Source organism: Pipistrellus kuhlii, unplaced genomic scaffold, assembly GCF_014108245.1.
Source record: "Pipistrellus kuhlii isolate mPipKuh1 unplaced genomic scaffold, mPipKuh1.p scaffold_m20_p_10, whole genome shotgun sequence".
Taxonomy (NCBI): domain Eukaryota; kingdom Metazoa; phylum Chordata; class Mammalia; order Chiroptera; family Vespertilionidae; genus Pipistrellus; species Pipistrellus kuhlii.
In genome coordinates this window covers 24,819,114-24,837,678 of record NW_023425405.1, presented here as the reverse complement: position 1 = coordinate 24,837,678, position 18,565 = coordinate 24,819,114, and the positions used below count along the sequence as shown (strand labels likewise).

General features: G+C 43.6%; 1 protein-coding gene across 1 annotated transcript in view; it reads right to left on the bottom strand.

Moving 5' to 3' along the window:
* The window catches only part of CNTNAP2 (contactin associated protein 2), a 1,655,787-nt gene that overhangs the window by 75,493 nt on the left and 1,561,729 nt on the right, over positions 1-18,565 (bottom strand). Inside the window, exon 21 of the mRNA XM_036429148.2 lies at positions 9,433-9,526. Within this exon, the coding sequence (XP_036285041.1) occupies positions 9,433-9,526 (94 nt within the window). The remainder of the gene's footprint in view (positions 1-9,432; positions 9,527-18,565) is intronic.

Below are 18,565 nucleotides of genomic sequence, written 5' to 3'. Positions count from 1 at the left end.
CTATTATTAATTATTAATTGTACTTGTTAAAAAGACTCATTTGGGTGGAAAGCAAGGATTATTATGACATCGATGGTGTGTTATTTTGGAAAGGTCATTGGCTTAACCTGTTTTGTGACCTTGGGCCAGCTATGTAAGTTTTTGTGGGCCTCGTTTCCCTCAGCTGTGATACAACATGGTTTAATTATATCATTTTCTAGGGCCTCCTATGAGTCTATGGAAATAATAATAATAATAATGAAAAAATCCCATAAGATTCCAAACAATGAAAGTTATTAATGTAATTTAAAAAGAATGAGAAGCTAATCTTAGACTATAACTCACTAGGCAAATTCCTCTCCAAGAGAAGATTTTTTTTTTTTACAGCTTTTAGAAGATTTTGGACATAAAGACTCAGTTAAATTTTTCTTTTGGACATGAAAAATTAAATATAATTGCTTCTCTTTAGTTTTAATATTATTTCATGCCTATCACTTAAATATGTTTTCTCATCAGTGTTTTACTATTTCATTAATCATTGTAATAAAAGCCAAAGGCAACTAAGCAGAAATTTTAATTAACTATTTGCCATTTGTTCAATTTTGCAGCACTGTCCTCTTAGGAGGGAGATATCAATCACAGGCGATGAGCTGCCGTCAGGGACTCTTCTGAAAGAGGTAGCAGGCAGTTCAATCTACCACGTTCTCCTCTATCTCCATTTTTAGAAATGCATTATATTAATCATTCCCTTCAATAACAACCCTAAAAGAACTATGAAATTCTAAGCTGTCAATAAATATTTAATTCCTGTACATTTCCCAGTCTCTCCTGGTGGAGGCAGGAAATCAGAGTGAGCAAGCAGATGATGGTGTAGTCATTTCACGCCCTCCTTTCTTGTTGATCACCCTCTGCAGTGATACAGTATCATCCCCTAGGAGACACTGAATCCCATTCCATGAATATGTGGACTACATCTTCTTCTACTTCTATTACTTGAAAAATTTACTTTGAGACAGAGAGAGAAACATCACTTTGTTACTGCCCTCACTTATGAATTCATTGGTTGTTTCTTGCGTGTGCCCTAATGGGGATCAAACCAGAAACCCTGGCATATCAGGATGATGCTCTAATCAACCAAGCTAGCCAGCCAGGGCATCTATTATTTTTTTTAAAAAACTATTATTTTTGAAATGTGTATTCAAGTCATTACAGAATCACATGCAGCTGTAAAAAATAATAGGAGAGATCCCTTGTATGTTTCTCCCAGTTTTCCCCAAAGGAAACATTTGGCCTTTGCTTACATATTACCCCCTCAGCGAGGGTCTTCCTGTGCATCTCAACCCTCTCTGCCCATTATGGTCCTTTATTTTCCTCCATAGCACTTATCACTAGCTCACTCTACAGTCTGCAATTATTTCTCCAAGCCCACTAGAATATATGCTTTATAAGGGCAAGGACTTGTATATACCAGGTGATATATCTATAAGCATTCAACATACTTTTGAATGAATTAATGACTTCCCCAAATTCCTTTACTCTTACCTTTTAGCTCACTAAGAACTAAGCAGGTTACAGTTTTCCTGTAATGTAGAGGCAGTATCCAGCCTCCTAGCTAACATGGGGAAGACATGAGGCTATTTCTAGTTGTAGGAGAATTTAATGACAGGGAATGTGGTAAGTTGTATTAATGCCCCCAGTTCCTCCCCCAGCCCATCTGTGCCCTTTGCCACTTCACTTGCTGTTCTTCCCACTAAAAAAGCACAATCTATTTCCTCTCTTGACTCTGCTTTAGGCCATGTGACTTACTATGGATTTTGGCACATTAGAGGGCATGAAGAGACCAAAGACTTGAAAAGTGATTGTATGAGTGACCTTGCTCTCAGTACCTCTGCATGAGTTGGGGAGGGTGCAGGATGTGGCAGAGACCAGGGACCTGTCTTGAGTGAGAGATGAGGGAACAGAAGCAGGCAAAGATGGCAGATGACCTGGAGCACTGCCTGCATAAAGAGGGATGATACCTTCTTCACCCACAGATTTTATCACCCATGGCCAGAGGAGCACCCAGTGACCAGGTGGCCAGCAGACGGCAGGTCATGCAAACTCAAGGACCAGCATGAATCCAGGACTCTCCCCATAATGATGTCCAAGACCATTTGAGCAGCAGCCTCTTGCTGCCCGTTCCCTCTGCATTCAACATCCTTGTCACCATCATATAGAAAGAGGCAGGGGATGGGTACGGCTACTTGAGAGACTGAACATTTCTTCCAGAGGAACAGAGCACAGCCAGGAGCAATTGTTGGGATGATCACATCAGACTCACTGTCTACCAGGCTGGATGTTTGTTTATTTGCCCTTGCTGACCAGAAGGAGTATCAGATCATCACATACAAATGGGGACACTGCATGTTCTCTGGTATCCAAGCTGCTTGTGCATTCCATCGTGCAGCTCTGTTATAACCATAGCAACCTCCAGTGGTCTCCCTGCAGCCCCTCACTCACTCTGTTATACATTTTTCACTCTGCGGATGTGGTATTTTCCTAATGTATCAACCTGATCAGGTTATTCTCCTGATTAAAAAAAAAAATGCTTCAATGACATCCTTTTGCCCCAAGGATAACATTAGAACTTTAGCATGACTTGTAAGTACATCCTGTAATATGGTAGTCATGGTGAAAGCCTGCCTTAGCTCCCATTCCCCTCTAACTCCAGACCAAGGACCACTGCCTGGGAGCCCCTGTGCTCTGAGCTTTCTTCTGGCCTGGGGAGCAGGGTGGGTGGGCACAGGGGCAAACCAGAACTGCTGGGGAGTTAATACTCCTGGAAGCAGCTCTCAGCCATGCTGGGGAGGGGTTTTGGGTGGGAAGGAGGAGCCCTGACTTCCTCCTGAGGCATGACCTACACATCTCGCAGAGCTCTCAGTAGCAGTGAGTGCTGGTCCCGTGCAATGGTGAGGGATTTGATAACACTCCATTCCTTTCCCTGTTTCATTTCTGCACTCCCCTACTCACATTTCCTGGGATCTCCTCCCTTATGAACTCGTATTCAAATCCGAATCTCCGGGCCACCCCTCTTCTCATCTCCTGGTCTCTACTCCACCAAGAGTCTTTTTCCTCCCTGGAACGTGGGCTGAAACTCTGATCTCAATGGAGAACCGCACACAGGACAGGTGATCATACCGTTTATCAATCTACACTAGCTCACATGGTTATCGTGAAGTGGGCATTGCTGGTCAATCACTCTTGTCCCAGCAGACGGAAATTGGGACTGTCCTGGAGCAAATCAGAATGTGTGGACGGACTTCTAAAGGCTGTTTTGATCTGAGCCCTGCTTACTGCTGCAGCATTTTTATCATGTGCCTCGGTTTTACCATTCTGAATGAAACAGGCTCTCCAATTTCCCTCATCGCACAGTGTGTTTCCGGAGGTGGTGACAGTACCCCTCATATCACATGCTCCTTGGCAGTGTGACCTGGCCACTAAGCCACCAAGTAGATAGAACCTGCTTTACCTCCCCTGAGTGTGGGCTGAAGCCCAGATCTGGGCCAACAGCATGTGGTCAGAGGGATGTGTGTAACTTCCGAGACTGGGTCATCGAGGTCACCAGCTGGCATCTTTGCTTTTGGAATGATTCTTTTTAGGGCCCAGCTGCCATGATGTAGAGTCCGTGAGGGGAAACCGAGGCTCCTGGGCAACCATGTGGTTGAGGCCCAGTTAGACCATCTAGTCAGTCATCCTGAGGCCCAAGCTCAGACCACATAGAGCAAAAATGACATCCAGGCAGGCCCTAGAATAATGTGAAGTAATAGAGTACTGTTTAAACCACCGAGTGTTGGATTGCTGCATAGCAACAAAGAACTGAAAAATTCCCCTCTTCCTGCCTTCCACTCCATGCCATTGCTTTGCCAGAGAATTCTAACGTATCATTTGGGTCTCAACTTCTACTTTGCTTCCTCTGGCATGCCTTCTCTCAATTCCTGGACTGGGTCAAGTGCCCTTACTTCTTGCTTCCAAAGAACCCTGAACTTCCATCTCCCACATGCCTATCCACTTCTATTGTAGTTGCCTTTCCAACATTTTCTCCTCTCTTCTGGTTAGAAATAAGCCCCTAAAGGCAGAAACTGTGCCTGTGTGGATATCACTGATGTCCCAATGGCACATGACAAACGATGGTTATATTATTGTTTAGTTATGACTGAATACAAATAACCATTGTAGCTTACACATACTATGTAGAGGACCCTCTGCTACCTGTTAAATATATCATTTTGTTGAGTCCAGTAAAGTAGGAACCATTGCTATTTCTCTTTTATACATGAAGAAACAAAATACACAAGAGGTGAGGTGACTTGCCCACGTCGTAGAGTTTGTAAATAATGTAGTAAGAATGCAAACCCTCATGCATGATGACAAATGCTGTTGCTCTTAACTGAAATCCCATGTTCCAATCAGGACAAGTCAAGTTGTGCCACAGTAACAAATAGCCCCATTGTCTCTAGCTTAAAAAAGCAAAGGTTTTTTCCTTCTTATGCTAGAGTTCATCATGAGTTGACAGAGTTCCCTGGTCCTAGTGGTTACAGAGGTGACCAGGTGATGGAATAGCTGCTGTCTTGAGATTTGCTAGTTACCACACCAAAGGAACAGAAGGACTCAAGAGCTTCTGGCATCACCCACTAAATGTTCTAGCCCCCCAAATGCACATCTTTTTCTACTAAAAACTTCTTTGCTGAAAATATTTAGCAAGCAAGAATGCCTACTACCCATACAAACTCAGCAATTAATAAAGTTATGCCGAAACCGGTTTGGCTCAGAGAATAGAGTGTCAGTCTGCAGACTGAAAGGTCCGGGTTTGATTTTGGTCAAGGACATGTACCATGGTTGCGAGTACATCCCCAGTAGGGGGTGTGCAAGAGGCAGCTGATCGATGATTCTCTCTCATCGATGTTTCTAACTCTCTATCCATCTCTCTTCCTCTCTGTAAAAAAATCAATAAAATGTATTTTAAAAAATTAAAAAAAATAAAGTTATAAGTATTAATTCCTTAATGTGTGAGGAGCCTTGGCTAAAGTTCCAGAAAGTTCTGGAAAACCCAGGAATAGTATCTCTTATTAACAAATTTTACCTCCCCAGACCTTGCCACTGACAACTAGCAATGATTGGTAAAGCAATTATGACTTCACATTAATATTAATTTTCTTTCCAAACACAGTTTCTCACATTGATGCAGAGAAATTAATGCATTTTTATTATGGAATAGATCTACTTCATTATGATTTTATATTATCATGAATCACCACAATGGCAGAAATAGTTTGAAGAAATTAATAAAAAGAGGGCTCAGATTTAACTTTCTAAAATGAAAATGGATACCACCATCTTGAATACAGAGGCTATTTAATAACACTGCATTTATGGTGATGTGATGAGCACTGAGTTTTGACACGCTTCTAAATCCATATCTTTGTACATCCATAATAAGAGCAAGGAACCCTGAATAGAATTACCCTTCTAGCTCTCACATGGAACAGAACCTCCTGTACTTTAATATTGCACTTCTCACTAAAAAAAGAGAAAAGAAAATTATTCAGATCATATATGCTATTGTGTCAAAGGGTTAAGGCTTTATATAATCTGTTCTTACTAAATCCACAACTAGGGGATGGCATTACTTGTACCTACAGTAGTTGGTAGAGGCCAGGGAAGCGGCTAAACATCCCACAATGGACAGGACAGTCCCCTCCTCCCAACAAGACCTATCTGACCCTAAGTGCTAATAGTGCTGTTTTAAGAAAATAACTTAAGCTTTCCTAGCCTTGATTTCACCTTCCATACAATGACGGTAATGGTGGTCTAGGGTAGTGTTGTGAGCAAGGTAAGACAGCACTTAAATGCAGAGCGGCATACAAATGGCCAAGAGAGAGATATGAAAAGATACTCAATGTCACTAATCATCAGAGAGATGCAAATTAAAATGACAATGAGGGTGCAAATACCCTATATAATAAAGAGGTAATATGCAAATTAATCTTCACGCCCTCACATCACAAGAAGGCCACCTCCACGTCATCACAAGATGGCTGCCACAAAATGGCCACCCCATGTCATCACAAGATGGCCATCCCCACATTGTCACAAGATGGCTGGCAAGGAAGGGCAGTTGGGGGCAATCAGGCCAGCAGGGGAGCAGTTAGGTGTTAATCAGGCTGGCAGGGAAGTGGTTATGGGGCAATCAGAGTGGCAGGCAGGTGAGTGGTTAGGAGCTAGCAGTCCCAGATTGTGAGAGGGATGTCCTCTCCAATCTGGGACCTCTCAGGGGATGTCTTGGCCTAAACTGGCAGTCAGATATCCAGATTGGAGAGGGTGCAGACTGGTCTGAGGAACACCCCCTACCCCCAGTGCACAAATTCCATGCACCAGGCCTCTTGTATTAGTTTAAAAAGAAAAAAACACACTTCCTCTCCAAGAGATAACAACCTGCAAGTAGGCATTTGTGTCCCCAGCTTGTGAGAGAATCCAGACTCTTAGAGGTTTAAGAACATGCCTAAGGGTTCAGTCTAATAAGAGACAGAGCCTGGATTCAAATGTTATTAGCTGCTAGGAACTGAATGTTTGTGTTCCCCCAAACTTACATGCTCACATCCTAACCCCCAGAGGATGACATTAGGATGTAGGACCTTTGTGAGGGAATTAGATCATGAATGAAATTAATGCCCTCATAAAAAGGGAGGTGAGAAACCTTGCTTTCCCTCTGTCCACCATGTGATGGTACAATGAGAAGATGGCTGTCTATCTGCAAACTAGGAAGCAGGTCTTTACCAGACACCTGATCTACTGGCACCTTGATCTTGGACTTCCCAGCCTTCAGACTGTGAGCAATTAATTTCTGATGTTTAAGCCACCCAGACTATGGTATTCTGTTATAGCAGCCTAACTAAGATACAAATGCTGCCTGATTTCAGAGCTGACATTCTTTCAACTTCATTGACTACCAAATACTGCTTTGAGAAAAAACAGATCCCAAGACATAAGAGAAGTGCACATTTTCTTCTGTATTAACTCTCTTGATTGTATTAGCAGCAGCATCCATATCCTTGCATGCTGTAGTATACTTCTATGATGATATTCATTATGTTTCTTTCCCCTTTTAGTCTTTATTAATTCAACAAATATTTATTTGCCCCTTGTTAGGAGACCATGGGGCTATGAGATACTGTCTCGATCTGCAAGGAGCTCATGTGCTGGTGCAGATGAGCCAATCACTGCTAGATGTTATCATTTGGGGGCCCCTGGCAGCATTCCAACTTGCTTGCATGTGTATGATGCCATCTCCATCTTGGGATTATGGGCTTCCTTACAATTCTTTACACTACTCATTGCCACACACAGTTAGTTTACCCACACAGTGCAATTTTCCTTTGGTGGGAATAAATCCCTGGCTGTCACACTCAGATATTTGAGGTTTGTGTTATGCTTTTAGGTTGGCACAGTTTTACAGCACAGTAGATTTTTAGTTACAGAAGACATTACCTTTATGATGTTACTTGTTTAGGACCTTGAATGTTTTAGCCACATTGCACAGGTAGTTTTGACAAAGTATGACTTTCATCATGTGACCTGAAATACTGATGAACTAGAGAGTTTCATTTATAGTGAGGGAATCTAGCAATCCCTCAACAGTCCTGTCAAAACTTGACTTTGTGAGCTTCATAAAGCAAGACAGTCCATTTTTTAAGGTATGTTCATGGTAGATATTACTCTAGGAGAGTCACAGTATATATAATGTCTTTATGACTATCCTAGTTTCATAATGTAGAGTTTGATGGAATTAAAGGTCAATGGCCATGAAGGAACACATAATATTTTCAAATGTACTTGACTGAGTTGTGGGAATGCACATGGCGGCATTTGGACACTCGCCAATATCTCAGGTTATTTACTTTGTGAATGACAGGGCTCTACCCCACTGAATGGCCACTTCCTGTTCCTCATTAATGACAACACTTGACTTTCAGCTGCAGCCCTTCTGGACCTTGACCATTAATGTCAAGTTCTTTTAATCTGTCTAAGACCACATATCAGTTGAGTAACTTTGGCAAGGTGACCTCCCTCAGTTTCGGTTTCTCATCTGTAAAATGAGGATAATTAACTGGATTGTTGGGACATTTAATGTTTATAGTTATACACGTAAAATGTTTAGTATGATATCTAAAACAATGTAAGTAGTCAGTGAAGGTTAGCCATCATTCCCTTTCCTTGCTCACCCACTCATTGAGCCATTGTCACCACCACCCCTGTCCCATGCCTTCTCTTTTCCTCTGTGGCCTCACATAAAACTCTGCTTGTTTGTTATTTTGCCTGGTATGTTCCTGGTTCTAAGTCTGGGGATACTTTTTGTTCTTGGCCCCTCTCTGGCATGAGATGTAGGGCTTATCCCTCGACTAGTCATCCTTCTCTGCCCAAGTTGTCTTCTTATTCTTTTTTTTTTTCCTTCTTGTTTCTAAGTCAACCAACACAGAGATTATATTAGGAGCATAGACTAAGGTACCTGACTATCTGGGTTCAAGGTTTGGTTCCACTTATTAAGTAGGGCAAGTTATTTAACCTCTCTGTGCCCCAGTCTTGCCATCTGTAAAATGGAGATAATAATCTTGATTATCTTATGAAATTGCTACAGAGATTAAATGAGTTCATATATCAAAAGTGCTTAAAATGGAGTTGGGTCTGCAATAAGTCCTATGTTATTGTGTATATTATTGTTATTTTTATTATAGGTTGGGTCTCTTATTCTCTTATTAGCTGTCCCTCCCACCTCCATTTTAAAAATAATGAATGTCTTTTATGATTAATACCATCCTCATACCACTATCCATGGGACAGAGAGCCACCCTTCTCCTTGGCCAACACATTACCCACCATCTTACTATTTCCATCTTGGGTTCATAATATACATTCTCACAGTAAAAAAGCCATTGGCTTAGTAATTTTAAAATACCTAGTCAATCATATCAATATTTTAGTTTCTATAGCACTGATTGATACTAAAGAAAAGGGCAAGGATGACTCATAGAGCCACCATCACATACAGGGGAGGTTATTCTGTCACAATTTTTCAATTCCTATTGGCATTCTAATTTTCAAATAGTATCAGGTGACCTATTCTCAGGAGTGAGAGGAAGAAAGAATCACATTGATATGCTTAGAATAAAAAAAAATTGATTTAAATATCGTTAGCAGACAGAGGTCTTTAAGAAACCAATGAACACTTTTTATATACGAGTAAAGAAGCCAGGAGCAGACACTTACTTTTAGTTGTGTTTTAGTGTGGACCACACAACAAATAACACTGATTCTAAATATCATTGACTTGGACACCCCAATCACCAACCACAATCTGTTTAAAAGGGGAATTAGCAGCTTTGGAATATAGGACGTGAGCAATTTGCCCCAAATTCTTACCTATAACTTTTCCTAGGAAGAGTGATTTGGGAGCGTTGAACAGCGTGTCAGATGAGCTTGGCAGGTGGTAACTCACAGAAGGATAATGATCCAGCTGCAGGAAGGAGAAAGAGTCACTTTTAGAAGAATGGCACTATCTTGCACTGGACTCAAATCTACCTGGTGGGAATGACATCACTTGAACCTTGGTTTTGAGATATCTTATTTCATTAGAAGTTTGACTGTTTCTTCATAGTTCTTTGAAAGCAATGTGAACTTGGAAGTGAAGAACCTTTATGAACTGTTCTACAGTTTATGCATATATTCTGTGGATAATTTACCTCCTGGATTATGGTCCTTGCTCATTGAATTGGGCTAAAATCTGCTTGATCAAATCTCCAGTACTGATTTCTGAGGTAGAAAATGCTTCAGCATAGCAATAAATTTTGTTTAGGATCCTTTTACTGCCCCACTTTCTTCACCCTTTTTTACCATCAGCTTATAGACCAATATTGATCTTCAGAATATATATATTCAAATATGAATATGAATATATATTTTATATCCTATATAATAAATATAATAGATAATATGCAAATTGACCATCACTCCAACACACAAGTTGGCTGCCCCCATGTAGTCAAAGATGGCTGCCCCCATGTGGACACAAGATGGCTTCCACAAGATGGTTGCAGGGGAGGGCAGTTGTAGGCGATCAGGCCAGCAGGGGAGGACAGTTGGGAGGGACCAGGCCTGCAAGGAAGGGCAGTTGGGGGTGATCAGGCCTGTAGGGGAGGGCAGTTGGAAGGGACAAGGCCTGCAGGGAAGGGCATTTCAGGAGGACCAAGCCTAAAGGGGAGAACAGTTAGGGGCGACCAGGCTGGCAGGAGAGGGCAGTGAGGGGTGATTGGGCCAGCAGGGGAGCAGTTAGGCATCGGTCAGGCTGGCAGGCAGATGCGGTTAGGGGCAATCAGAGGCAGGCAGGCGAGCAGTTGGGAGCCAGCAGTCCTGGATTGTGAGAGGGCAGTCAGACATCCCTCAAGGAGTCTCTGATTGGAGAGGGTGCAGGCTGGGCTGAGGGCCCCCCTCACCTCCCCTCCCACCCCCCACAAATTTCATGCACCAGGCTTCTAGTACAAATATGTATTCAAATGTTGAGGTTCAGGTTGGGTAAACATACATAGTTGTCTTGCTTATCAAAATTAGGGTAACTTCTTTCTACCACAGTGCAGGTGAGTTGGCCACAGAGAGAGGGAGGAGGAAGCCAATGAAACAGCTTACTTAGTTGGGGTGGGAGCAATGCACATTTCTCACTACACTTTCCATGCATAGAGTGCCAATGAGGCTGTCCTGAAATCAGAGGGCTTGTCCTTTGTGTCCCCATGTGGCTTTTCCTGCCTTAAAAAACTGACACAGTCTAATTGTGTTTCCCCAAAGATGAGCTCCTAGAGCCTTCAGTGCTTCTTTACATGCACCTGTGAAAAACTTCCTTTGTAACTTTTTCTTTTCTCCGAAGAGAGTTCAATACCTGAGGAGGAAAGCATGAGGGAGGGGGTGCACCAGTAGAAAAACCTGGGTCACTGTCCAGCACAGGGATTCCTGGGAGAACTGTGTACAACAAGCAACTTGCTGAAGTTGACAGCGCAGACTCCAGGGGCTGAATCCACTCCCAGGTCCTGGCTAGCAAGGGCTAAGGTGGGCAAAGATGCAGGAAACCAGCCTGTTCTGGGGACCAGAGGGTGGCTGGCAAGTATGAGAGGAAAGGAACTAATTCTCTCCCTCTGTTTACTAGAAAACTAGAGGTCATTGAGAAAGTCATGTGAAGAGTCAAAAAGTCACACATCTCAGGAATTTGGGGAGTTCTGACCTGCAGAACTGTAAGTCTCCGTGCCTGGGTATTTGGTCATACTGTAACAAAAATCCAAAAACTAACATTAAAGAGAACATTGGCATGTTCAACTGTAATTTTAAAAAATTATCTTTATTGTTGAAAGTATTACAGATGTCCTTAGCTATAATTTCGAAAAGTTAAAACAATAATTTTAAGTGCCTCATTAACAAAGCATTTTATTCTGATCAGAAATCTTAAATATTTGAAGTTGTTTCTTTGGAGCAAGGTGATTCCGTTTTTATTTTTTATTTTTGTTTTTCCTGCCAAATATTAGGAACTGCTTTGGCTCCATCTAGTGGCACCCATGCATAAATGCTGCTGTCCCTCCACCCATTTCTATTATCTGTTGTCAAAAAAGCTAATAGCAAAAGGCCAATGTATAATAACTACGTAATAGGCGATTCTATAATGCATCACAGTGATGATCTCCCCTTAAGTACTCCTAATAATTTAATATATCCTGTTAAAAAAAACTGAAAAATTATACAAACAACATATGCTCATTAAATAAAAATAATATATATTTGCAGAAAAAAAAAACCAGCTGGTGATAATGTTAATTTTTATTTTTTTGGAATAGGATGAGTTTATTGTGAAAGGCTTTTAATTCTGACTTATATAGTATTGTTGCAAATATACAAATTTCAAAATAAAGCTACATTAATTTTTAAATATATTTGTACATTCTTTCAAATTTTTACAAAAATTGGATGGAACTCAACTACACATATTGCTTTGCATTTTCTTTTCATTATTTAATTAGCTATAATAATAAAAGTGTAATATGCTAATTAGACCAGACAGCATAAAGACCTTCCAGATGAAGCTGTGGCGGTGGAGGCCCAGGCAGAGGCAATTAGGGCAGGCAAGCAGTTAGGGGTAATTAAGTAAGCAGTTAGGGCCAATTAGGGCAGGCAGGCAGAGTGGTTAGGGGTGGTCAGGGAGTCAGCAGGGCGAGGCAAACAGTGTGAGCCAAGTTGAGGGAGTCTCAGACATGGTGCCCATTTGCCAGATCTGTAGTGAAGGGAGCAGAAAAGGGATAAGGGCCTCTGGCAGCACTTTTGTCTGGGAGAAAGGTGCCCTGATGCCAAATAGTTCCTCCCTGTACATCTCTGGTGCCTTTTAAGCTGCTGTCCCCATGCTGGAGCCCAGAGGGAGTGAGTCCAAGTAAGTCCATATCTGGGGCCCTTTAAAAGGAACCATCAACCCTAACTGGTTTGGCTCAGTGGCTAGAGCGTCGGCCTGCAGACTGAAAGGTCCCCGGTTTGATTCTGGTCAAGGGCATTACCTTGGTTGTGGGCACATCCCCAGTAGGGGGTGTGGAGGAGGCAACTGATTGATGTTTCTCTCCCATCAATGTTTTTAACTCTCTATCTCTCTCCTGTAAAAAAATCAATAAAATATGTTAAAAAATAAAAAAAAGAGGAACTACCTGGACTCCAGCAGCCTCTGTCTTCCTCAGCCTCAATCCCTGCTGGTTTTTCCTGCCAAAGGTTATGGGGACTTTTCCTCCTGGCACTGGAACCCTGGGATGGGGTTCCTCCTTGCTCCTCATGGGTGACCTATACCTTTTCCTTCACTAGGAGACAAGAACCTGTGCTTCTTTAATCCTTCTGTCTTAAGCTCTTCCCTGCTTTGTGTCCAGGGTGGGGGGTGCAGGTGGGATTGTGGGGAGAGGCTGAGTGCCAGTGCAGAGCACAGCGGGAAAGGGAAAGGAGCTCTGGGACATGGCATATATGTGATTAAATTAAGGGTCTGAAAGAAGGAGTTTATCCTGGATTATCTGGGCTGAGCCAAGAATGCAGGTGGCTTCTAGAAGGTGAAAAAAGGCAAAGAGCCTCTACCAGGAGGCAGCCCTGCCAATACTTTCATCAACACAGCAATCTGGCCTCTAGAACTGTAGTGGTGTTTTAAGCCCTTGAATTCGTTACAGCAGCAATGGAAAAATAATACAAGAAATTAAAAAAAATACCACTATGTAATAAAACAATAATGACCAGACACTCTCTTCTCCCAAGATCATTTCCCTAATGACAACTTTCATCTGGTTCTGTTCTTTCTGCCTCCCACATGAAAAATATAAAATACCCATTTACTGGATTGCTCTGCTCCCTGAGACCACCCAATCCAGAAGACAGCCGGCTCTCCTGCATCCTCCCAGCACAGGCCCATCCTGAAATAAGCTCTTTCCCATCCCTGTCCTTGGTATGTGAGTCTGTGCCAAAAATCAGGCCCAAACTGCACCCTTTCATATATGCTCCATGATAAGAACGGATTTCTCTCATCTTTTTTAAAGTGAGCACAGCATGAAGCTTTCTCAGTAGAGGGCACTGGAGGGACACTGCAGGAAGAAGGGGCTTCTGGAAATTTCCAGTGCTGCCAAGAGTATGAGGACATACTGTGGAGCCTGCCTTTGCCACAGGCACACAGCGTGATCCCTCTGTGACCCTACAGCCTGGTGACAAGACTCTCAACTGGCAACTGGAGACCCTGTGCAGCTGTGATGTGGCCTTGTGCTCTGAAGGCCTCTTATGTCCCATTGCACACACACAAATACACACACACACACACACACACACACACACACACACACGGCTGCTGAGCTCCTGCTTCCCCACCTGCACTCTGGAGGGTGGCCTTTTGCTGGCCCTGAAGGCCTCTTATGTCCCATTGCACACACACAAATACACACACACACACACACACACACACGGCTGCTGAGCTCCTGCTTCCCCACCTGCACTCTGGAGGGTGGCCTTTTGCTGGCCCAACAACTCCTGACCGGCTCCAGCCTGGCCACTTCGGAACCTCTCTGCTCTCCGGGGGGCTGAATAAGCACAGCCCTTCTTTGGTCCTCACGTGGGTGCTCTCTCTCAGTCTAAGGTAGGGGTGTCGAACTCAATCAGAGAAGGGGCCAAAATCTAAAATCCAGCCTAAATCGCGGGCCGAATGGTTTACTGAACAGTCATAAACTGTCATTGTGATGGAAACGCAGCGGAGTGCAGTGATGACAGCGAGGTGCGGGCCACATTGCAAGGCCTGGCGGGACGGATTTGGCCCGCGGGCCTTGTGTTTGACAGGACACATGTGGTCTAAGGGATACCCTCAGCGGTCGCCAACCGGTGGTCCGCAGATCACTGGTGGTTCGTGAGGTCCAAAAGGTTGGCGACCTCTGCCCTAGAAGACTCCACAGGGGTTTCCTTAGGTTTTAGAATTTCCCTTTATCGCAGTTAATTCTTACACCTACCATCCCAAGTTCAACCTGTTGTGTGGTTTCTAGCTCCTGATTGGTCTCAGATAGGAAAAGAGGAAGCATGTATTGAGCAACTACTGTGTGCAAGGTTTGTGCCAGGCTTTTCACATCTTATTGAACAGACATCAAATAGCAGTTCTCTGCTTTACCGTCACAAAAAGTGCCCAAAGTCAGAAAGAGAGTAGTGGCAGAATTGGCTAACCTGTGTATCTGGCTACAAGGAGACAGTCTCTAACCTAGCCCAGCACTTTCAACTCAGGAAGGGAGACGATCAGCTGCGATGGAAATATTGACATTTAAAAGAGAAAATGCATCCAATCGGATCAGGCAAGACCAGCTCAATCCAAAAAGCCTGAGGACACGTCACATTGTGTCATCGCACTTGTATTGCCATGGCTGAGTGGGGTAATTTCAAGGTAATTTCTTTGGGGTCCAGGTGAGCTATTTTGCTGTACATTTAGCTGGTAGTCACTCCCCTGGCAGTCAGAGCCTGTGCAATAGAGGCTCATTAAAGTTAAAGACTGTGACTCTGTGTGCCCTAGGACAACCTTCAGGGAACACTAATTTGTTCAACAGATGCTATTAAGTTGTTAAAAAGCATACTGGTTCAGGCTGGGGCTCCTGTCTCACGCAGAATTAGAGTGTTAGTGTCCGTCCAGGTATTATTGTGTGACTTCAGTGCACTTCCATTTTTAAGCCACAATTGGCCTTGGCAGAGTTTGAAAGGATTTCGTCAACCTGTTTATGTTTGGGGGTGAAATGGAGAAAGTGCGGGAGGAACAGAGAAGAAAGACCTAAGCAGCGTGGGTGACCTCTCACCACCAGAGGGGCACATCTGAGAAGGCGCGTGAAATATTGCCAGGCGGGGCTCTAGACAAGGGCCTGAGAGTTCTTGCCTCCTTTCTGAATCCTTAATTGTAGGGAATACTTGGAGTTAGCTCAGAGACATTGAATTGGGAATATACCATCTTGAATATTTTACTAAGTTGAAGCTCAATGGTTAGATATGAATAAAGACAAAGCAAAGGGGTGTTAGGGATGAGAAACAAAGACTCGCTTGTCTCAACCATTACCCATCTGTAGAGGGCCAAATGGGAAGATACCTGGACATTCTTTAGATTGTTGTTGACTGGGCCCGGGATATTGACAGAATCATGTCAGTTTCACTCCCGCCCTGGGAGTGCGGAGATGTTCTTAGTTCCTGGCTTGTGTTTGTTCAGGAGGAAGGAGTGGGTGGGACCTGGCTCTCCCAGGCTTCTTGTTTTCCCTGAAACCTCTTGTTGGGTTGGAGTATAAACAGATGTGCTGTGTGGCTCAGGAGGTGGTCAGTCTGTCTCTCCAGTAGAGGAGGTCAGCGGCCCTCCCAGCTCCCAGCTTGAAATCTATTTCTATGTCTTCTCTCTTTATTTCTAATATTTCTCAATCCCTGGGCACCTCCACTTAGAACCGGTTCGTTCATCTCTCTTTCCATGTGGGACATGGAAAAGGGAGATCCCCGCAGCTTCAGGCCCCCCGTACCCATCTCTGCTTATCCCTTCTAACCTGAAACTCTGTAGACTTTACAGGAGACCGTAGCCTTCTCTCCTACTTTACTTTCCAGCCCACCTGGGGTTCATAGCTGGGGGTCCCAAGCCTCAGGCTATTCTCCCCTGAGAACTGGAAGGAGCAGGAGCCTACCAAGCACCAAAGGCCAGTCCTCCAAATGTTTCCCACTTCTTCCCAACTCCAACTCAACCTGTTCTCGTTAATGCAGAGGACACACAGGATAAACTTAGAGTGTGGGAGACAAAAAAATTCATTGTGGGTCTGCCACCAGTGATGGAGTTGCAGCCTGTCCCTTGGCTGAACAGTGACTGTGAGGACAAGGGCCACACTCCTTTCCTTGTCCTTCTCCAAGAGCTAGCACAGAACTTCTAGTCTAGAAAAGAGCTCCATGAATGATCGAATTGATGGAAGCCCATATAATTTTATGACCATTTGGTTGGGTGAGTGAGCCCGACTCCAGACTAAAGATTGCGGAAGGACTGATGGCTAACTTGAGACCCTGAATGTTAATGTTATGGAATGCTCCCATTACTGCTGGATCTTTGAGTTTGGCCCATTCCTGGGACCATATGGCATCACTGTAGGGGACAGCATGCCAGCCTCTTCCCAGCCTTTGGTTCCCAGCCATAGGGCCCTCCATACAATTCCAAGAGCCACCAAGGATGCAGACAGTAGGCCACAATCTGGGAGGTCACACCACCTTCCACCTTAGTTTGCTGCTGGCCTATGCTGCTCATAAACCTTACTGGCTGATAGATATATTTAAGGAAAAGAAAGAGGCCAAGTAACACTTCCCTGAGACTGTGCCCCCTGCCCAGAAGGGCTTGATGGGGGAATCTCAGGCTGCATCCCCCACCTGGTGGAGCTTGATGGGGCATTCAAGGTGTGCCCCCTGCCCTTTGCCCCCACCTGGGTGCTGAGCCAGGGGACTTGAGGATGCACTGGGGGACCTGATCCTGAGTCCCCCACCTTGCATGCACCTGGGGATCTGAGGCTGTGCCTCCCACCCTGCAGAGCTTGATGAGGGCCCTGAGGCTATGCCCCCCACCCAGTGGGGCTTCATGGGGGACCTGAAGCTGTGCCCCCGACCTGGTTGGGCTTGGCAGGGGTGGGGCTGGCCAGGTCTGGATCTCACTCAATGGGGGTGGGGCCAGCTGGGTCTGGGTCTCCCGTGATTTTGAGGCAGTGCGGGTGGGCAGGGACTTGACGCTGGGTCCTGTGGCACGCCCCAGACTCTGACAGGAGAAAGATTTTCATACATAATTTTCTTTTATCTCTGACACTTCTATTATAGTGAAAGGGCAAATAGCAATATTAAAATATTTCCTCTAATTAATCTCCTTTCAATGTGCATGAATTTCATGCACCGGGCCACTAGTGTTTACATAAAGTTCAAGTTTACTTGGGAAAAGATCAGGCTTAGTTGGAAAAGTTCTAGCAAGGAAAAGCCTTAGAAACAGTTAGTTTATCACCTTTCCCCCACCAATGTATGAGAGGAAGTGAGGTCCCAGAGAGAGTTAGTTCTCTGCTCACGTTCACAGATGAGAAGTGGGAGCATAAGCCTTGAACCTATATTAAACTCACGAGGAATGTTCTTTTCCAGAAATGCCTGAGAAATAAAGGATTGAAGAGACAGCATTCTTTGCTGTATCTGTGCATTACTTCTCTTCCAGAGATGTCAGGAGGTTTCATGGCTTGATAAGTTTCAAAATGGGAGTCATTCCAAGTGCTTCCTCTTGTCTGTAAGCCGTCATTATTATGGTAATGCAATCAGCACAATTTACCTCCTCTTAAGGTCTAGTACATTTGAAATTCTGCAGAATGGATGCAGTTAAAAGAATTCGTGAGCCTTTTAGGTGATTTATGTTTTAGTATATTAAAAGTTCTCAAAATAGTAAAAAGAAAAAAGTTAGCTTCTAAAAGGTGATACACTTTCTGGGTCTAATACCCCACCTACTGGAGAACCCCTGAATACAACTTAAAGCAGAAAGTGTTTTCAAAAACTGTTGTTTTTTTTTAAAACCTGATTTTGTATTAATAAACTGTATATATATATATATATATTTATAAATATCAATGAATAAGAGGAGAAATTCTCATTTCATAGCTGAAGTACCATTAATTTCAAAGACTTTTAGAGCAGAAATGGCTATAAAACATATAATTTTTTTTTTCATGAATCTGGTCTGAAAATATGTAGGACTTCCAAGTTTGTGTTTTGACTCATATTGCTGCAGGCTAATTCCAGCAGGTCATAAATGCAAAAAGCTTCATCAAAAGGTTGATGGAACTTGGGGCTTATTCAGCAGGGCTGAATAATATGTTATTACCTACTGGAATAGCCAAAAAGCATTTCCCAAACTTGAAAAAGATGCATAAATGATTGTTTGCTGCCAAACAGCTGAGGGCATTTTAATTTACATATTATTGCCTCCTGCTGGCCAAACAATTGAACAGCCAAAGGC